The sequence below is a fragment of the Panthera onca genome, chromosome A3, assembly GCF_046562875.1.
Source record: "Panthera onca isolate mPanOnc1 chromosome A3, mPanOnc1 haplotype 2, whole genome shotgun sequence".
Classification (NCBI taxonomy): Eukaryota; Metazoa; Chordata; class Mammalia; order Carnivora; family Felidae; genus Panthera; species Panthera onca.
The window spans coordinates 136,355,548-136,373,911 of NC_138341.1; the positions used below are offsets into that span (position 1 = coordinate 136,355,548).

The 18,364-nt window shown below is 56.9% G+C and overlaps 1 protein-coding gene across 4 annotated transcripts in view; it reads left to right on the forward strand.

Moving 5' to 3' along the window:
* The first annotated feature begins 5,841 nt into the window (after window positions 1-5,841).
* PHACTR3 (phosphatase and actin regulator 3) overlaps window positions 5,842-18,364 on the forward strand; it is a 214,898-nt gene continuing 202,375 nt past the window's right edge. For 2 of the 4 annotated variants that reach the window (XM_060621356.3, XM_060621370.3), the window contains exon 1: window positions 5,846-6,563. In XM_060621356.3, coding sequence (XP_060477339.1) covers window positions 6,446-6,563 — 118 coding nt within the window. In that variant the 5' untranslated portion in view covers window positions 5,846-6,445. Of the gene's footprint in view, window positions 6,564-7,783; window positions 7,874-18,364 lie in introns of those variants that run through there. The other 2 variants (XM_060621361.3, XM_060621366.3) reach the window with 2 other exon arrangements.

An 18,364-nucleotide genomic window follows, 5' to 3' on the forward strand; every position in this document is an offset into this window, starting at 1 on the left:
TGCTTGAAGAGAGTTTGCTTGTGTTTTACAAAGAGCCCTACCTGGCATCGCCTGAAGTACCACCCTGGGCAGCCTTATGGGTACGGCCGTAGGTAGAGACCCCATCAAGGACGCGGCCGAAGGGCAGAAGAAACCAAAGTGCAAGGCTGGGTCCCCAAGCCAGGTCCAGGAGGCTCCCAGGGTGAAGGGTTGGACGCAGTTTCTGCAGAGACCAGCAGAGGGCGCGGCTCCCCTCCTCACCGCCAGGCTCTGCTGGGGAGCTGTGTTCCCCTGGTCCCTCTGTCCCCTTGGCCCTCCAGTCCCCACCCTGGGGTTTGCCCTCTTGTCCCTCTTCTGTTTGTTCTCTAAGAGCTTGGACAGAGATGGCAGCTTGAGCAGGGATTTGCAAGAGACTGAGTTTGCTGGTGTAATTCTGTTCCTGTTCCAGTGTCTTTAACATCCAGCGTTACGTTAGTTTCAGGCGTACGATACAGTGATTGGACAATTCTGTACCACAGCCGGTGCTCCTCATGACAAATATGCTCCTCCCTCCCCATCACCTGTTTCCCCTGCACCCCACCCACCTCCCCTCTGGTGACCATTAGTTCCTTCTCAGAGTTAAGAGTCTGTTTCTTGGTTTGTCTCTTTTTTTTTCTTTTGTTCGTTTGTTTCTTAAATTCCCCATGTGAGTGAAATCTTGCCATTTGCAACGACGGATGAATCTGTAGAGTATTATGCTGAGCGAAATATGCCAGTCAGAGAGAGAGAGAATTCTGTTCCTGTTGACGTGGGCCACGGGGGAGGTGAGCCCTCTGCCCCGGGGTAGGGACCTCACACCCACGTGTGCATCTGTGAGTTGGTTCAGCCAACACGTATTTGTTTCCTGGGCACCCACGGTGTGCCAGGCGCATTCTCGGGTGAGCAGATTTGACAAAGGTCCTCGAACTCATGGCGCTGAAATCCTAGCAGCCCAGTTTCCAGGGCCATCAGCTCTCCGGCGGTCCTCGAACCACGAGGGACCTGGGGAAGAAGTTTGTGGGCTCTCGCAGGAGGAAACCACACCCCGGAATGACCGTCTAAGTGCCTGCAGCCTTATGTTGGTGGCCGGCTGTAAGTCTCGATCCCACTGTTGTGCTCTCCGGGTGGCTTCTCAGTGCGTTTGGTCGCCGGGGACTGAGGTCTGCAGAAGCGGAGCGGTCAGAGCTGAAGCCTTGACGGAGGGGGTCTTGTGAGACGCTTGGCTCAGCACTTGTCACTTGGTCCCTGGAGTGAGCGTCACGGGACGGCCGGGCAGGAGTGACCACCATGCTCCTTCTAAGATGAGCTAAGATGCCGAAGCTCATGTCCTTTCATTGTCCCCATGTAAGGGGACAGACGGTATCCGGCAGTCCCGTGGGTGTTGAGCCCAGGCCGCAGGCTCTTCTGATGTCGTGTCTCATGCAGTGTGTCCAAATGGGGTTCCTTGTCCTTCTGTCCCATCCTGCCCCTTCTGCGGCCCTCCCTGCCCAGGAAAGAGCATAATGCCCACCTTGTTGTCAGGATCAGACTTGACAGGCACCTTGACGTCCCTGCAGCCCCATAACCAGTTAGTCGCCAGAAAGCAACAATCTGGCCGTGACCTGTGGCTCCCCTCGTCCCATCCTTCCTCAGCCCCTCCTTTGCCAACTCGCTGGGCCCAGTCGTGCAGCACGCTGGACCCAGACTCAGCACCCTCAGGCCCGCCTGGATGGTTGCCGGTCTCCCGGTCCGTCCCCGGGTGCTGAGGTCCCTTCTCCATCAGCAGCTGGGGGGATCTTCTGGGGACTCACTTCTGCCACCAGCCACTTGTTACCGTCCTTGGAACAAAATCCAGACTCGGGAGGAGCCGCACGAAACACTGCATGCGTGGTCTGTGTCCCGCCCGTGTCTGCAGCCTGGCTCACGCCCTGGCCCCTCACAAGGCCTCCTGCGGGGACTTCAGAGCCCCATGCTGCTCCCTCCTCCTGGCCTCTGCCCAGACAGGTCCCTGGGCCTGCGTCCCGCTGCCTCCTGACTCGTCTGCTTCATCTGTGCTGAGTCTTTAGCTTCAGGAAGAGCGTCACTTTCTCAGCCCAGGCTCCTCCCTGCCCCGGCGAGGCACCCCCAGCGCGGGGCCTGTGGACATCAGCGGATTGACCTGACCTCTTGGTTGTTGTCCTGTGTTCTTGAGACCACGAGCTCCACGGAGCCGAGGACCTATCCTATTTTGTTCACTGCGGTGTTCTGGGAAAGTCATGCCTTTTGGCACAGAATAGACATTGCCCTGCACACTGTGCGAGAATAGAACCAACTCTAGAGACGTGTGTGGGTGGGATTGCGCGGCGAGGGCTCCAGCCTGATTTGAAGCCCCGGGCAGGGACAGGAGGGGTTTTAAGGAGGATTCCACTCTGCAGACGTGAGAGGTGAACCCGGTCTGCCTTCACATCCAAAGCTCTGCCTGGGTCCCTTCGTGGGCTGTGTTGCTGTTTTCGTCGCGTTTTATTTTTTTAAGCGGCTTTATTGAAATACTGAACATGCCAAAAAGCTCACCGGTTTTTGAAATTTCCAGTTGTGAAACCCTCACCATAACCTAATTTTAGAACATGTGAAGTGTTTCTATCACCCCAAAAAGAAACGTCAAACTCCTTAGCAGCTCTTCCCTAGCACAACCCCCCCCCCCCCGCCAAGCTTCCAGCCTGAGGCGTCACTACTCTGCCTCTTTGTCTGGAGACACGTCACATACATGGAATCATACAATACGTAGCCCTTCGTGTTGGAATTCTGTTCTTTTTCCACTTGGAATACTGTTTCAGGGCCATTCGTATTACAGCGGGTTCAGTATTTTATTCCTTTTCGTGACCGAATAATGTTACAGTGGATGGATACGCCACATTTTATGTATCCATGAGTCAGTTGATGGATATTTGGGTTGTTTATCTGTTATGCAGCCTTGTTGGTTCCTGTAAGGCTTCCGGAGTGGGCTTACGGGGATCTTGCTGCAGGGAGGGATGGTTGGTAACTTTCACAAAGACCCCTTGAGGACACTCTCAAGGCTGGGACCTTGTGCCGACAGCTGCCCTCTGCCACCCGTGGGCGGGATCCTCCTGCCAGCCTGTCCTGCTCTGGGGCTGAATGCCTTGGAAGGCCAAGGTCTCCCCCGAAGGCACGTACCCAGCAGTCTAGTCTCTATTGACCGGTAGCAGGGGTCACGTTTTTGTTTTTTAATTTAAAGCTTTTCTTTTTTTTATCATGGAACATTGCAAAGCCAGACAAAAATATAATGACAAGCTGCGTGTCTACCCAGCTCTGACAAATCACAATATTTTGCTAAAGCATATTTTTTAAGAAACTGAATCTTGGTTGTCAGTCTTGTCTTCTCCCTCTCTACTCCTGGAGCAAATGCCAAGCTGCTTCCTTTCATACGCTTTTTTTTTTTTCCAACTAAAATTTTTAAAAAGTTTATTTATTTTGAGAGAGAGAGAGAGAGAGAGCAGGGGCGGGGCAAAGAGAGAAGGAGAGAAAGAGATTCCCAAGCAGGCTCCACACTGTCCGCGCAGAGCCCGACGCGGGGCCGGAACCCATGAACTGTGAGATCGTGACCTGAGCCGAAAGCAACAGCCGGACGCTCACCCGACGAGCCACCCAGGTGCCCTCATAGGCTTTGAAGTCCGGCCCTGACGGTTTGGTTGGGCAGCTGAGTGGCACTGCAGTAAAGAGCGTCTGAAGGGGTCAGAAATTATTGTAGGTGGTGCACGGACGGACATTGGCTTCCGTAGAAAATTCTTTCCATTCTTTGTCCTTCTGGTAACATTAAGAACATCTCTGGGGCCCGAGTGTCTGAATGCCTCTCCTACCATGGCTCATCCCCCTTTTCAGCGAAGGTGGAGCCCTCAGGGGACCTGGCTGTCACGACCCAGTCGGCACCATAGTCCTTCCCGCGGACAACAGAGGGGCCACCTCTGTCGCTGTGGCGATGGTTTCCCTTAAAATGCACGTAAGCGCAAAGAGTTGATTTAAGGAAAAATCTGAAGTCAGTAGCAGCACGGGTTCTGAGCAGGCCAGTCCGAAAAGTGGGAGGGTGGACGGCACGTAGCTGGAACAGCCCTTCTCTTCTCCGGGACAGGCCCCTGTCTGCCATCCTCCCCGGCCCCGGGCTGGTCCATCTCTGCACCTGCTGCCGGCTGGACCAGCTACAGGCTTCCTCGTCTCCATGAGGGAGGAGCTGACGGTGTGCCCGGTAGGGGGTTCGCAAGCCTGCCCCTGGGGCCAGGACTCAGCCCGGCTCTCCAGGGGGCTGCCTGAGGACCCACTCGTAGAGACCTTGGACCAGAAGCCCTGGCCCGGCCAGTCCTGGTTTCCTGGCAGGCCACTCACCCCTGTGACTTGCCCGCATGTCTAAGGTGGGGACTAGTTGCTCTCACCTCCTCGGGCGTCGTGAGGAAGAGGCGATGCCTTGGAGTAAAGCGCTCAGCCCGGAGCTGGGCACGTCACCATCTGCACGTTTCTATGTGGATAAAAAGTATTTGGTAAGATGTCCTACCAGTTTCCTCTTTGTTTCATGGTAACATCAGGCGTAACTGTTTTGGGGGTCATCTCTTGGTTTATCGGTGACAGTTCTCAGCTCTACCCTCCCCTGCAATCCTGGAAGACCCATGGTGGGGGGTGTTTCTGCATTTGTCCACTGTTGGATCCCTAATGCCGATGTGGTACCCAGCATGCACTAGACTCTGGAATATTTGAATGATGAATGAATGAATGAATGAATGAATGAATGTTTTCTCTGGAGGCACCTGCTGCTGACAGCCCAAAGCTGTGCGTGAATCCATGTTATTTCCCCACATCACGGTTCGGTTCTGTCCTTGGCCCTTTGTTGGGGTTCATCCAGCATTGCCAGTGTGCTCCCCCTACGCCCCAGCCCTGCTTCAGGTGCTGGCCAAATCCAGAGGAACAGCCCTCCGGAAGGTCCCCGTCCCTGTGCTGCTGTCACTGGCTGTGGAACCCCTCTGACCTCCTCCTCTGACCTCAGTTTCAACCCCTGGAGTGGGGAAGCCCCTGGAGCTGTCTAGGGGCCGAGACTGGACCTCTGCCCTGCAGCAAGTCTTGGGTGGGAACAGTGTCCCCCAGTCCCCCCCAGTCCCCCCCAGTCCCCCCCGTGGCCCTGCCATCCGGGCATCTGGTGAAATGCCCTCTCCTCTGGGCACCTTCCCAGACCTGGTGATGGGCCACACCCCATGCTTCTCTGTGCCTTTACTGGGCTTTCCTTTTTTTTCATTACCCTCATGCCTTAGAGGAGAGCTGGAGTTGCCCACTCCCCCCCCCCCCCCCCCCCCGCCCCCACACACACTATCTGGGATTGGTGAGAATTGCTCATTAGCACTTCGGAGGACACCTCTGTAAGTGGGAGCCCTTGTGGGGGGGGTGTCACCTCCATTGTCTGGCCCATCAACTCCATCAAGGCATCTGGGGGAAGCCTCCCAGAAGGCACCAGGTACCCCCTCCTGCCTGTCTCCTCCCAGGCAAGGGAGGCTGAGGGCCTGGAGGAAGCAGGGCTGGCAGGGGTAAAACTCCGGAGGGCACCCCCTCCACCCCCCACCCCACCATGGCGGAGTCTCGGAAGCAGGACCTACTGGCCTTCCATATCCCTAAGGGAGGGCGGGCTAGGGAAACCAGCTGCCTGGAGCTGCTGGGGAGATTAGGCCCTGCCTCCAAGGGAGGCACCCTCAGGGTCTCCTCCCCTCCCGCTGGGGAGGGGAGGAAGTAGGACTGGGAGCATTCTTGTTTCTAGAGCCCTGCTGGGGTGGGGGTGGGTGGGCAGTGCATAACTCAGGATGGGGGGGGGGGCCCACCTCCCCTGGGCAGGAGGCAGGAGGCAGGCGGCCCAGGTATCGAGACCCCTCCCCATCACCACGCTGGCTCTCAGCCCCTTCTCTCGTGACGTCATGCTCCTCTCGCGTGGCATGATGGGAGAATCCTAATGTTTTCCAACAGATGCTCCAAGAACAGCTTTCAGATTAAAGCAATTGCAAGAGCAAAGATTTTCCTTTTCTCCCCTTTTTTTCCAGGGGGGGGTGGGGGGTGGGGTGGGGGGAGGGAGCGCCCCCAGAAATTCCTGGACATCACCCCCTGCCCCAAGCACGCAATAAACACTGGCAAGAAAAAGTTTTTATTTCCTGGTTCAACTTTTTTTTTTCCCCTGGAATATAGACTGAAGAATGGGAATAAACACGAATAAATAGCAGAGCGAGGCCGCGCGCGCCGGGATGCGCCTGGCTGCAGCCGCCAGGCTATTGTCTAACCGCCCTGAAGCCAGCCTGGCCTTGTCCCCCCCGCTCCTTCCCTCTCCCTGGCCCTTTTGATTTTCCTTTTTAAAAAGACGCCCCCTCCAGCCCCCTCGCCTGTGACCTTGGCCGCCTCGGATGCTCTGATTGCACGCGCCTTCCTCCAACTTGCCCCCGCGCCGGCCAGGCCCATGGCCGCGTCCGAGGACGGGAGCGGCTGCCTCGTGTCGCGGGGCCGCTCGCAGAGTGACCCCAGCGTCCTCACCGACTCCTCGGCCACCTCCTCCGCAGACGCCGGGGAAAACCCAGGTAACGGGGGCCGGGCGAGGGCGGCCGGGCAGGTGGGCAGGCCGGGGCCAGGTGGCGCTGGGCTCGTCCGCGGCGCCGCTCCGCGCCGCGCTCTGCAATCGGGGAGCCGCGCCAGGACCCGGGCGCTCGGGCGCCGCAGTTCGCGTCCCCGGGAACGCGGCCGGGGCGCCGCGGAGCCCTTTGTCCGGGCAAGAACCGAGCTCCCCGGGCAGAGCCGGGCGCCCCGCATCGGCCCTCCCTGCAGGCTTGGGGGGCGCTGCCCGCCCCTCCGAGGGGCTTCCCTGCCCTTGCGTGGCTGACCAGCTGGGGAAGGAGAGTCAGACCTGTGGCCGCCTCCGCCGGCGCCGGCTCGGGGCTCTGGCCCCCTCCCCGCGGCCCCAGCTCCCGCGGCCGGGGCTTGGGCGTCCCCCCCCGCCCCCGGCCCGGGCAGGGCAGCGCTCCCGCGGCCACCGCGCCGAGGGGCTTCCGCTGGGCGCCCGGCTCCGGCGGGGCCTGGCCGCCTCTCGGGACAGGTGTGCCCGGCGGAGCCGCGGGCGGGGAGATGAAGGGAGTGCGCCGGGCTGGAGCCCGCTTGCGTTCAATTATTCGGACTTTGCCCACTCCCCCGCCCCCGCCGCAGCCTCGATTGTTTAGGTGATAAATCCGGCCACAAAGGCGTCTATATGGCTTGATTGATTACTTTCCAGAGAGGAAGAAAGGCCTAATAAAGCAGGAGGGGGGTGGGCTGTGCGGGGCCTGTCGCCATGGAGACGCAGGAAGCAAAGTGATCATTAAAACCTTTCTCCACCAGAAGGCAATTTTCACTTCACAGAGAGAAGTCTGAGCTTCTGAAACGTAGGGTTCAAAAAAAGAATCAAGGCTGGTGTTTTGGGATCCAGCCACTGGACGCGATTTCCTATGGGAGAAGCACAGCGTCCCCTCACAGATTAGGTTTTGACGAGAAGTTGCCGTTGCCTTTGGCAGAAGACTTGTTTTCTCTGAATGCGCCCCCCTCCCCCCCCCCAGATGGGGACCTGGACACGTTAAATGGTGGGCATCAAAATCTAGATGGTCCCTGGGGCTGGGGCGGAAGGCAGGCTTTGTGGGGAGGGATTCCTTCACTTCCCTGCACCGCATAGGAGCTTCGCTCTCTAACTACAGAGAAAGACCTAGTAAAGCAGCTCTGTGGGCACCAGGGCCCAATTTGACATTTTAAACAATAAAGCCATGCAAGGCTTGTAAGATTTCTTTGTTAGGACTGTTGACACTGTGTCATTTGGTCAAACTAAGGTACCAGCCGAGGAAATCCCTCCGCTTCTACATTTGGGAGGGTAAGTTGATTTCCTGGGAGTTTCAAGCGGAGCGGCCATGAGCAGACCCTTAAGGCTTTAATTAATCCTTTTATTAGGAATCGGGGATTAAGCCTTCGGCACTCCATGATGGATTGGTTCTCTCTGTGTCGGAGATGTACATCCATGACTGTTCCAATTATGGAAGTTGAGTGGCTCGTCACGAGAGAATCCTTTCCAGCTTCTTTTGTCTCCCTGGCAGTAAAAGGAAGCAAACTTGAAACGGAAATTATGGAGGATTTAGCTTTTTGGCTGTCTGTGAGTTGATGCCTCCGTGGGTGGGAACAGAGGGCTCGGCAGGTGGCTGGTGCTGGCCCACCAGGGAGAGGTGGCAGGCTTGGATGATTAAATGTTGCCGTGGGAGGGCAAACGCTGGAGTTAGTCTCTGGTTCAGATGGTCAGAATGGGACCCCGAGAGCAGATGTCTGAGGCGAAAAGTCTAGAGCATGTACCGTTCTGTGAGTGGTAGAACCTTGCTGAAGATATCAGGCAATTAAGTATTTATGGATTGTGTTAAGCAGAGGAGTTCTGGCAGAAAGAGAATCAGAATCTTCGAGTTGGAAGCAGCCCGGGAGCTGGAAGCAGGCAGGGTGGACCAGGGGAGCATTTTCTATAACTGCCTTGCCTGGTTGCCTTGGCAGGTGCTTGCATACCTCTTTTGATGGGGGACTCACTTCTTTATGGGGCAGTGCATGGTTCTCTTGGGGCAGATGTGTCTAAAAATTCTTCAGGTGGCTCATAGGAGTGTACAAGCCATCAGTCCTGATGGGGTCCTCTCATGGTGTGTGTGTTACTCAGGGTTTCAGAGAGTCTGCTCTTCGAGGGCAGTTAACCACACCGTTCTGACTCATTTCTTCACTGGGTTGAAAAGTCCCAGCCCTTATCTTGTCCTCCCTTCAGGACCTCTTCGTTTGTCTTCCTGCCGCTCTAAATATCTACTCCTAAAAACTGAAGCCGGTGAACCAGCTGTGGAATAACCCAGTACAAAGTCAAGGAGAAGGGTCACCTCCTTTGGTCTAGATTTTGTATTTTTAGAAAACAGCCCAAGGTTGCATTTACTCTGCCCGCCCCCCCCCCCCCCCCGCCCCAAATGCATTTTTAACGCATCACTATGCTCTTAGTAAAAACTCAGGAACATTCTCGGACAGGTAAAATATCCTTCTCTCTCTCTCTCTCTCCAGAGGTTACTTCTGCGAGGAGCGTAGAGAATCCTCTCTAGATCTTTCCTACAGGTTCATATCTTCATGTTCCTGGAGAAAGGTTTTAAGAAAACACTGTATGTCATGTTCTTCAGCTTGTGTTTCTGCTGCACACTGGGTCTTGGGAGGTCTTGTCCTGTGGAACATTTTCATCTCCCTCTCTTCTAATAGGCACATAGTATACCAAGGAATACATTTTTCATTGGATATTAGGCATTGGTGTTCTTTCCAAAGTTTACCCATCAGAGTCAACCTGGCTGTGGATGCCCAGGCAAAGCCTCCTTGTGCTTGTGTGTAAATTTCCCCTAGGGCGTGTCCCATCTGGTGGGATGCCAGGGCCACAGGGCACCCACATTTTCTTGTCGTGATATCGCACCCTGGAAAATGTGCTGATTGACATTCTTTCCAGAGTCTCCGAGAGCGCCCTTTCTCTGCAGGCTTGCCAACATCTGAGGTCATCAATCTCCTTTTCCCCCGCACGAAGAGTGACAAATGGTGGCTCCTTGTGTTAATTTGTGGATCCTTGATCGCTGGTGAGCGCGAGCAGCTTTTTGTGGCCTTATTAGTGCATTAAATCTCTCAGTGGCCACGTCTGTGGCCACGGACTGTGTGGCAGGCATGAACGGCTTTCCCCGAGGGCCCATGCTTCCACTCTCTCCGCATCATCGCTGCGTTAACAATAATGTTGCATCTTCGCAAGACTCTTCTCTGTAAATCCCTGCTCGGTGCCCACAGGCACGGCCAGGCCTTCTCCCCCAGTTGAGCTGGAAACAAGGTGAGACAGCACCCCGTGACCTTTCATCCTTCCGAGGAGTTCCTACTCGCGGGGAGTTTTGCTAGGCTTTTTTCTGCCCCCTGCACCGAGAAGGTGGTCTGTGACCTCCTCCCTGTCCTCCTCCTTCCCTCACTGTCCCTATCCTGTCCCCTCGCTGGCCTTGCCCGGTGCCCCTTCCTGACCCTCTCTTTGCTCGGATTCTGCTGCGTTTCGCTCTCCTGGCTCCCTGCTCAGCCGTCTCATCCTCCTCCTTGCAGCGGGCACACTGGGGGTTCCTGTAGGGCCCTCTGCTGACTTCTTTCTCCACTCCGCACCCCTCCCCCTTTCCCAGACGCAGGACCAGAGTCCCCTGGGACTGCCGTTTACACCCTTTCTGTGGGGCCTGGCTGTTTCCCTTTGTGAAGCTTCTGCTCCGGGGGCCAACCAGTGGGGGACCTGTGCTTTTGGGCAGGTTCCTCGGGCTTGACCCCCTTCACGTTGGTGCCTACTCACTCTCTGCGGTGGGGGCCGCCCTGGGCCCTTAAGATGCTAAGCGGCATCCCTGGCCTCTACCCACTAGACGACAGGAGCTCCCCACCCCCTAGTCGTGACAACCAAAAATGTCTTCAGACATCTCCTGGTGTCCCCTGGGGGCAACGTCTCCCCGGAGAGCTGCTGATGTGGACCGTCGTTTCCCAGTGTGTATTAGTCAGCTGGAGTCCTGTTAAACCCAGCGTTTCTGCTTCGGCATGTCCGGGAGGGGCCCTGGTAACGTGCATTTCTAACAAGTGACAGGGTGGGGCTCAGGTGACCTCCCCTGGGGGAGCCATAGCCTCGGTCTCTGTGCTGACAGCTTCTGCGTGTGTGTGTCCCCGTCCACGTGTGTGTGCCCGTGTGTGTGTCCACGTGGGCCCTGCCCTGTGTGCCTCCTGAGCTCCAGCCCTCGGTGTCCCGCGGTCCCCTTCCCATCCTTCAGGTCTCGGGCTGATGTTGCCTCCCGTCCCTCCTTTCTGATTCGCTCGTGGCGCTCTTCACCTCCTGGGATCCCGGTGTGTGTCACCCATGAGGTCTGTCCCCCTCTAGGCCCGGAGCCCCGCACGGAGCTCCCACGCAGGAGGCTCCAGCGAGCATGTGTGGAATGCATGGGTGCAAGCACCGGACCGCAGGGGTAGCTGACGAGGCTTGGGGCTGGCCAGCTGGACCGGCCTCTGTGCAGATCAGCTCGGGCACAGCCAGAGGGTGGCTGGGAGACCAGCAACGGCTCCCTTCTGCAGTCCTACTTCTGCCTGATTGCCTGGAGGGGGAGAAGCCTTCCGGAGCGTCCTGTGCCCTCCTGAGCTGCGGGCTGCCACACACGGACACGTGCCAGGCCACACTCTCGCTGGGTAGCCCCTCGCTGGTTGCGTCCTCCGTGCTCCAGCGGGCCCCCTTCCCCTCCTCCCAGGAGGAGTGCTCTTGCTGCTTCCAATTTCCCGGCCATCGGCCACCGGGAGCCCCTGCCGCCTTCTGGCTGGACTGCTCGGTACCAAGTCCTGGTTTTCTGTTCCCTCTGCCTGGTTCCGCCGTTGGTGGGACGGAGCGTTTTCCAAAGTGTAAATGTGGTCTGGTCTCTCCTTTGCCTCAGCCCTACGGCCTGGTGGCGACAGGGCGACGTGCCCCCTTTCTCCCTGGTGGTTCTGCAACGGTCCCCCCCCCCCCGCCCCCCGCCTTGCTCCAGTGCCCTCCTCCCCGAGTCCTGAGTCCCGGGGGTCTCCCTCTGGCCCCTCGCAGAGTGTCCGCTTGGCCTAATTAGGAGCGAAACTACGCGGTAATAACCTTGCCAGCTTCTTCGGGCTTATTAAAACTAAAAGCTAGATGCGTTAAAAAAAATATGTGGGGTTTAAGAACTTAAGAGTTTTTGTCTGATGATGAAAGCACTGCACATTCCTTACCGGAAAAGATGGGATGCTTCTGAAATTTCTGTTCCCTGGCCCTTCTCACTTGAGTGCAGCACAGAAGGCCACGACCACGGATGGCTTTGTCGCTGGGGCCTTCCCAGGTGCCCGCACGAGGAGGTCAGCCGCCACAGTTTAGGGTCCCGGCTTTCCCCTTCCCCACCCTGCGCCCCTTTTGATCACGTTAGCCAATTTCCCGCTGTCTTGTCACTCTTTGAAATGATCTCACTGATGTATTTGACAGCCTAGTTTATTTTCTGTCTCTCCCTCTGGAAAGCACCTTCCAGTACGGTAGTCACTAGCTACCTGTAGCAATTGAAATCTAAGTTAAATCAATGAAAACGAAAATTTCCTGGCCCCAGCTGCCCCGACCACATTTCAAGAGCTCAGTAGCCACATGTGGCTGGTGGCTGCCATACTGGAAAATGCAGATCTAGACCATCCCGTCCCGGAACGTTGGGCCAGCACTGTTCTGAATGGGAAGCCCCCTGAGGGCAGGGCCTTGCCCATTATCCTCTTGGTTATGCCGCACTTGGCTGTTTCCCAGTGAATGTTTGTTGATGGCATTGAGTCCACCCGAGCTGGTCATGGTCCAGAGCTCTTCTTCTGGAGGGACCCTTGGCCTCCCTCAGTCTGATCTTCTCATGTTCCTAAGGGAGGACATCCAAACAGAGATCATTTCTTATCCACACAAGATTCATTTATTTCGACTCAGTGAGCTTCCCCAGAGAAGCTAAAATGTGCCATGTTGGGTCCTTGCTGGATGGCTGTCTTCCACGAAGACAGCAATGCCATCCAGACAGATACTTTGCCTGGAGCTGGACGGGTGGGTCCAGGTCTTGGCTTTGCCACACGCAAGCTCAGGGACTTTGGACAAGTCACCTCACCTGTCTGAACCTCCATTTCCTGTATGTCACATAGTGGTAGTTATTGTTCCTGACTCCCGGCGGGTGAGGCTTACTGAGCTCTTGTCTGTACTGGTGAATGCATTTTGAGACATTGCTCGTTGCTGTCTCAGCTCTGAGGAGACACGCGTCTCCCGACATCCTCGGAGATGGTTCTGTCTTCGCTGAATAAGGTCAGGAGACAGTGGACCCTGCGAGGAGGGCAGGAGGCAAAGGAGGGGCAGCTCCCGGGGTTGTTTGCAACCCCTCCTATGACTGGGTCCGCATCAGGGCCGAGCTGTCAGCCTCTCTGTGTTTCATTGTCTGCAGCTGTGGCTGTGGGTCAGCCCGTACTGACCCGGTGGGGGCTGGTCAGGACCTGGGGCCCCGCAGTGTCTCAGGAAATGGCGATCAGAAGGAGGAGGAAGGTTCTGGTTCTGGTTCTGGTTCAGGTTCTGGTCTACCTGGGCACCTGCAGTAGCTTGCTGTGTGGATGGGCTGGCTCTACCCGTCTCTTCCCACCCAGCCGTTGGCTCCAGACCTCACCTGCCCTTTCCCATAACCACTGTTTTCCTAGGGCCGTTTCTGTCTCCGTGGCTTCCTCCCTGTCCAGCCCCCGGGTCCCCTTCCTCAGACGCTGCTCCCCAGCTGCCCGCCAGCCCCCTCCCCAGACTGCGGTCCATCCAGAGTCCCCTCGCCTCCAGGTCGCTGCCTCTGGTCCTATAATTCTGGGACAGCATTTGGGTGGTCTCGGAAGAAGATGTGAATACGTATTCTGGGGGAGAGAATGGTTCACTTTTGTGAGTTTGCCTGGCAGGCTCTTTTGGGAAGAGGGCACCCAGGGCTACCACAACACCCTGTTTTAAGACCTATGCTGGAAATCCAGATTTTGATGTGAAATGTGATTTTTAAATGTTGTCTAGTTTATCAGTTAGGGATCGGTTTGGCTTCACGTAACAGGAAAGCCAAGTAGAGCCCCAGCTGGATTAGGATCAGGGTTTTGGTCTAGGGAAGCGCAGATAGCCCACCAGCTTCCTGGTCGTGGGTTGAGGGCTCTGTGATTTCTTGGTAGCTGCTGGTTACAGGGTGGTTGTACCTCTCGCAGTAGGTACACTTTCTGGGCAGGACAAAGGGGCTGGGGACAGGTTGAGGGGTGTCCGGCTGCTGAGTCATGACCCTCCTTTCCTGGGAGCTGTACCCAGTGACATCTGCTTACACGTCATTGGCCAGAAGGGGTTCGAATTGCCACCGGCAGCTGCAGGGGGCTGGGGAACGCGGGGCGTTGGGTGGTTGGTTTTGTTTGTTTTAGGTGCATGGCTACCCTTAACAAGAACCGGTGAAGAAGGGGGTAATAAGAGTGGCTGCGGGTCATCAGCTGCGGTCCCTGCCAGGGCAGCCTAGAAACAAACAAAGCCCCAAGCCAAACCACGCACATCTGGGGATGCATGTGGCCCGCAGGCTGCCCTTTGAAAATTACATAGAAGGCATCTCGGGAAGGCTGAAGCAATTATTATGTTTCATGACATTTCTTTACCGAGAAATTAAAGGTTGGGAGTAAGATGTGTGATCTAAGCCTGAACATTATGTCCATCCAAATTTTATTTGATAATATTTGTTCGGGGTACAAGACTGACAAGGTCACTGGCCTTCACGGAGCTGACAGTCTGGTGAATTATTGATAGCTGGAGTGAAAATGTGCTCATCGTCAACTCTGTTTTCTACACGGGGCCATCACACTTGTGTTTCACTTTCCTCTAAACCCTCGAGGAAGCACCAGAGGGCTGGGGAGGCTGAGGACCCCACCCAGGGGCACACTTGGCGGAGGGAGGTGGTGGAAGCTTGGATCCTGGTGAGTTTGATGCCCCACCCACTCGCCTGCCACGCCCACTGCCTGCCTGACCCACCCCTGTCCGCTGGGCTCACTCCCTGCCCCACCCACGCAGCCCCCCCCACTCACCCTGCCCCACTCACCCCTGTCCATCCCAGCCACTGCCTGCCCCGCCCACTGTGCCCTGCCCACCCTGCCTGAGCTGCCCACTCTCTGCCTGACCTGACCCACCCGTGTCCACTCCGCCCCTTCCCTGCTCCACCCACCCTGCCCCTCTCACCCTTGTCCATCCCAGCCACTGCCTGCCCCGCCCACCTGCCTGCCCCGGCCACCCGGCCTGTCCCGCCCATTCTCTGCTGGCCTCTTCATACGCCTTCCCTGAAGGGCCTCAGTCTTTGAGATGGAACAGGTGCCTCTGCTTCGTCCCTTTCCTGGCTCAGGCAATCCATCTGACAGATGTATATGTATCTGTAGTCACATAAACACACAGACAGACATACTCCTCCATTTCCCAGTCCATTTAACCAGAATGGCCACCAGGACAAGATTTATTTATTGAAAGTCAGGCAAGGTGATGGCAGAGACTCAGCCGATGGCTGAGTCGTTGAAGGTTTTATCTTTAATGGGCTGGGGCGGTGTCCCTGTTTGTTAAAGCAAGTCATTGGATGGGCAGCTTGGCATGTCCCTTATCCAGTGGGCACTGTGTTAAGTACACTTTGACATTGATGAGTGGGCAGTCGCAAAATGAATCTGCCAAGACCCCAGGGGAGGACGGGAGCTGTGGCTACATGGCTTAATAAATATATTTATTACGCGTTGTTATGCAGTTGTTTTAAGGGTAACACTTTGTTAAAGTCACAATCTTTCTCAATACTCTTACTGATGAGTTGTGTTATTACTTTATTTTGGGGGGCCGTTACTTCTTGGAAGTTTGTGTCTATGTGCAGAAAAATTTTTGCCGTGTTGTAATCACTAGCTCAGGGGATTTAAATAAAGTCAGAGAGATGTGCCAGAAATGATCTTTTTTGCTTCCCTTTGGCAGGAAAACATCGTCCCGGGCAATGTTAATTCTGGGATGACTGTTTCTGCGGCCACATGAGTCAGGTTGTTGCTGACCTCGGCATGTTGGTCAGGGTCTTTTGTGCAAAGCTCCTGAGCGTGTGCGAGCATCAGGACTGTCTCAGCACCTGGGTGCCGCTCTGCTGGGGTCGCCTGGCCCTGCCCCACGTTCTTTATTTTTTCATTGGACTCTAGGTATGACCGTGGAAGTGGGCTCTCCAGAGAGAGTGGTGGTGTATGATCTTCCTTTAAATCAAATTTATTTACGTACAGAAGAAGACGGCCTCAAAACATGATAAAGTAGCTGCGGTAATGCCCGGAAACATGAGGAGACGCAGGCACGGCAGAGGTCAAAAAGGGGGCGTAGCTTTCGGAGGAAGGGGGAGATGCTGTATGTTATCGTCCTGGGCTTGTGACCCTGGTTGGCATTTCTCCCTCTGCTGCCGTATCGAGCACTGCTGTGTGCAGGGGGGACGGCGTGGGGGGCGATGGAAACACGTACTGCCTGTCCTGGAGGCTCACGTCTGGCTAGCGACGTAGCACGTCAACGAGTCCGGAGCGACAGGTTACCTGCATAATAAGCCCAGACCCCTCACGTTGGTCTCCTTCTGTGCTGTATCGAGTTCGTTCCCTCCCGGCGATCGGGGGTCTGCAGCACGGAGCGCTCACCGGCGAGCAGGTGTCTGCAGGGTGGCAGGTCCAGGATGGGCGCCGGATGCAGAGCCAGCACCTGTTTCCCGCACGCGCCGCATCCTCCGTGGGCCCAGCAGTGGTGTCTCGTGGCAGGTGGAGACGCACGGGGGGGGGGGGGGGGGCTCTTCGGTCTCGCGCCTTCACTTCCGGCTCCGTTGTGTGGACAGGCACGTGGGCGGTGTGCTGAGCAAGGGATGTACACTCGGCCCCCGGTGGGCGGAGCGGGCGGGGCACACGTGGACGCAGGAGGGGTGGGGAACGGGGGCCGTAGCGCAGACCCCACGGTGGGCTCGCTTCCCTGCGTAGACCGCCAGCGCCCAGAGACGACGGGCTCGGCCGGCTTGACGTCACCATCCCCTGCCGCGTCTGACGTGGCGGGGCTGACATGGGGACGCTGGCCGACAAGGTGTGGGGGGGAACTGGCGGGTCCGTGGGCTCTGGCATGAGGCTGCCTGGGTCCACGTGCCTCCTTACATCTCTCGGCCTCGGTTTCCCCGTCTGTAAAATGAAGATTGCTTGTAGCGCTGCCTACGGTGAAGGGTGGCCGTGGGGACCCGGTGGGTTGGTTTCTGTAAGGCGTTGAGCACGGTGCCCGTCACTATGGACAGGCTTCCCCTCAAGGCGTCTTGGTGGCCCCTGAGCATTTTGGCGAGGGACACTGGGGAGCCCTGGTCCTCTGCAGCACTGAGGCTCTGACCCCCACGTGTCCCGCTGGTGCCCTCACGACGTTGCAGGAAGAGTCCCTCCTGGCCTGAGGTCACCGCCGCCTGGCGAAATCAGCCGTTCCTTCCCGCCTTCTCACCCTGGCCCCTGCTCGTCCCTGGGGCTGGTTCACAGGGTCGCTGGTACGGGAGGGACACCGCTCCGGAGGCCCCACACGCATCTTCCTAGTTGGGGAGCTGAGCTGGGGGAGTCAGGATGTAACAGGGCCAGGTCAAAAGGCAAGGTCGCAGGCTGAGTCACAGCCACAGCTGGGGTGCCAGGCTGAGAGCCCCGGGGCTGATGCTCAGTGCTGGCCTTGGGCTCAGGAGGGGGCATGTGGACAGAGGGGACCCTCCTGTCCCTCTTCCCTCCCCCCGCCCCCCCTCCCCCCCATCCTCATGGGTAGCTGGTTCTGCCTCAATAGGAAGCAATGAAAGACTTAGGGATAATTTACTATTTTGTCTCCTTTTTTAGTGGGATTTAATATCTGCAACATGGAACAAACGAGGGGCCTGGCCTGGTGCTTCGGTCCACCCGGGCAGCCCCTCTGGTGGGGGCGCAGGCCCTCTCCCGCTAGTGTCCCCGGCAATCTCGTCTTTTCCTTAAGGTCATTACTGCAGACACTGGTGGCATCTCTGCGTGACAACTTGCCTCTGATGTCTCTTTGTGCCTCTGTCTGTTAGGACTGGTGTTACCCGCCCTTGTGTTCCCCGCTCCAGGACAGTCCTGCCTGGAGTAGGCGCTCAGGGAACGTGGCTTTTATCTTGAGTGTATGGTAATGACACCCATGTCACCAATGGTATGGCTGCATTCGCGGGTAGCCACGCGCAGAGGTGAAATTGAGGGGCAAACGTCCTCCAGATAGCAGCAACAAAAGGCCACGACGGCTTTGGGGTGTCGGGGTGAATGGTCTTGCCCTTCCGGAAATCCCCAGAGCAGATGACCGAGTGTAAAGGGCGGCCGCTCAGAGCGCGACTTATCGGTAGTGCGCGTTGCTACAAAGAAGCCTACAGATTTGTTAATAATTAGTCTCTGTGTGGTTTTTAAAATTAACTAATGACAGTTTATTCCAGGGGGATATTAGCACAGAGCAGCTGTTCTCTCAGGAAAATGCAGGTTCCAATCAGTCGTTTTGTTTCTGGTTCCTTTTTCTGACCCTGGGCGGAGCTGCCGTTGGCTCTTGCTTGGTGAGCCCGTTAGCCAGGGGGCAGAGGTCGTTTCTCCAACGGGCACCCAGGAGCCCAGCCACCAAACATTTCACGGGGTGGGACATCGCTGGTTGCGGAGAGGCTGTTGGGTGGCTCCTTTCCCCAGCCCAGGCTGTCACTGGGGAGGACAGGCACAGAACACGTGCGTGACAACACTGGGTGGCTCATTGCAAGTGGGTGCTCCCCTCCACATCCCCTCCGTCCTCCCTCCC